Here is a 2,598-nt window from a genome sequence, read left to right on the forward strand (position 1 = left end):
TAACTCCTTACCCATTCCAAAACAACACCCCTGATTCCATAACATTCCAGTTTTTTTATTAATATGTCATGATTAATTGTGTAGAATGCTTTTTTTATTTCAATGGGTCATGCAAGTGTTAGGGGAAGGGCTGACAAACACCTTTCCACAGGCCAGACACCAGTTTCATGTAGCTGACATTAAACCGTTTGACAAAAAAGTTAGACTAACTGAACTGATGAGATAGCTGCCATACACAAATGCTGACAATTAAGTGCTTACCATCGCCATAAAAAAATACCCAGAATAATGTTGTGAAAAATATTTTATCAATATTCAAAAGCCCTAGGTTGCAGACAAATAATTGTGTACTTTTTAAGTTATACATCAGTGAATGTGGCATTACCCAGGATGCATTGGAAAACTCATTACTTCAGGGTCCTGTAGTATTTCTCAGCATATTTTCATTTGGACATGCTGACCTCTTGCTGTGTGTTTGTGCTGCGGTCAACATACCTGAGCCTCGTCCACGCAGCTGTAGAAGGCCTTCATCTCCACGGAGCACACACTCTCCACAAAGCTGTTCTGCTTCCAGCACGCCATCAGGACCGAGATCTCGGTGACACACGACGCGCCTGTGGAGAAAAAGACAGCTTTGACTGACTGGAGTTACCATCACCCCCCCGCCCTGTCCAATGATCACTGTGCAGCTCCAGTCAGAGCAAACACACACACACAAAGTCATAAACAGGATGTTTCCTTGTTTTACCTTCTGCTAAACAAACATAACGGAAATTTCAGATTTCGTTTAGCTGCTATGATGCTCAACACTGAGGAAGCTCTAAGGTAGACCTCTGCAGCAGGATACAAAAACTTTAAAGAAGTAGATCACACAAATGACCACTGTGCCTTATTCCCTTTATTATTAACATACTTTGGTTGTATGGTTGATGTGAGATAGTTATGAACAAATTGTTTATGTGAAAAAGCGTTTCTCTTTGACGATACCAAGCACATCTCTAGACAATAGTAACAAAATGGCTTGGCAGATCTGGACAGTGTTGGGGGTCATTAAGGATGCTGAGTCCCTTTCTGACATGTTCAGGATCAACAATGGCAGTTTTACAACATTTCCTGGTTTACAGGGCTTTCAACTAGACAAAAGAGGCAAGTGTTAGATGGGCGATTGTCAATCAAATGAGGGACATTGTCTCGATGTGTGGGATGCAGGACAAATGATAAAAATGTGCAGTCAAAGCAGGCCACCTGGTCCCATGTCATCCATACTGGATGACCTGATGTTATGAAGTGTGCTGTGAAACAGACAGCCCCCCCCCTCACCTCCTCTCTTGACCCTGCGGTTGGCCACCTCGTCCTTGAGGACCAGCGGCTTGTTGGGCTTCAGCACCGGTCTGCCGTGCTGCTTGCTGAGCAGCCGGCTGACCTTCTCCTGGAACAGAACACCGCGCTGCGCCGCCATAACCCGTCTGTTCCCGGCCTGACCCGAGCGGAGCGAGAGCCGCTGCTGCTCAGACTCTGTGTGACCGGGAGGAGAGGGGAAACCAACACAAACAAACCGTCTTCAGCACAACGACTCACTCCTTCAGCAGGCTCTACTGTGTAGCGCCATGTTTACCGTTAAACCCAATTCAGTGTCGTAAAGCACAGAAAAGTGTACTTCCCTTACGACACATTATGAAGACAAGCGGCCAGTGCTGCATTTAGGTGCTGTCGTAACTCTCACAACTTTAGTAAGACACGAGCAATCCGACAGTAAAAATGAATCAGTGAAGTGAAAGAATATGACAATAATTATAACAACAACAATATTAATATCATAATATAACAATAATCATAATAATAATCATTGTAATTATTATTATTATTAGCAGTAGTAGTAGTAGTAGTAGTTGGGTCAATATCACAGACCCAGAATAAAGTCACTTTGGTGTCCCCATCAGAATCACTCAGTTATCATGAACATGTAGCAGAATAATGAAACTCTGAGGTCTTATTATAAAAGGCCAAACATTTACACACATATCAGTACAATGATGGGTCTCTTGAAATGTGTTTCCTTCATTTTATACCTTGTTTTTTCATTGGATCTACAGGATTTTGGCATGTCCCACACACTTCACTGCTAACCACAGTGTGTGTAATAAGTGGTTAAATGATACTACATTTTTTTTAAACGATATGGTTTTATTGTCCACAACGAGTTATTTGATAACACGTCATTTTGATCTTGTATATTCTATTTTCATAATAATATTGAACATTTTGCGTGTGTCCCTGACATTGCTGTCCACCCTCTCATTATGGGGTAACTGTCCCTATAAAAACATCTGATTTTTTCAGTGACATTACTACCACCATGTTGTATTCTTCAATGGAGGCTGAGACAGTTGCAGAAGTTTAAAGTATTTAAACTTATATTTCGTAATTGTAATCATATTATGTGTGTAGTTGGATGTTGTCAAGCTTAACATGTCCACTATGTCACAGTGAAATGTCAATTAATGAAAAACCTTTTCAGAAATTCAAAATATATTTGTTAAACAGTACACAGTCACCTTGCTAACTGAATCATGTTGCTAACTGAAGGTCCACACTGTG

General features: G+C 41.2%; 1 protein-coding gene across 1 annotated transcript; it reads right to left on the minus strand.

Annotated features, from left to right (window-relative positions):
* Positions 1-466: 466 nt before the first annotated feature.
* chchd1 (coiled-coil-helix-coiled-coil-helix domain containing 1) lies at positions 467-1,653 on the minus strand. The gene is made up of 2 exons (XM_010785490.1): positions 1,321-1,653; positions 467-614 (listed from the first exon to the last, which is right to left on the minus strand). Exons 1-2 carry the CDS (start codon positions 1,457-1,459, stop codon positions 487-489), a joined length of 267 nt encoding a protein of 88 aa, XP_010783792.1. The 5' UTR covers positions 1,460-1,653; the 3' UTR covers positions 467-486.
* Positions 1,654-2,598: the final 945 nt, after the last annotated feature.

The sequence above is a fragment of the Notothenia coriiceps genome, unplaced genomic scaffold, assembly GCF_000735185.1.
Source record: "Notothenia coriiceps isolate Sejong01 unplaced genomic scaffold, NC01 NC01_scaffold00027766, whole genome shotgun sequence".
Classification (NCBI taxonomy): domain Eukaryota; kingdom Metazoa; phylum Chordata; class Actinopteri; order Perciformes; family Nototheniidae; genus Notothenia; species Notothenia coriiceps.

Coding starts and splice junctions, on each gene's coding strand:
- chchd1 (XM_010785490.1), bottom strand. CDS start 1,459: ATGGCGGCGCAGCGCGGTGTTCTGTTCCAGGAGAAGGTCAGCCGGCTG. Junction 615..1,320: donor CCGCAGGGTCAAGAGAGGAG/GTGAGGGGGGGG, acceptor TTTTCTCCACAG/GCGCGTCGTGTGTCACCGAG.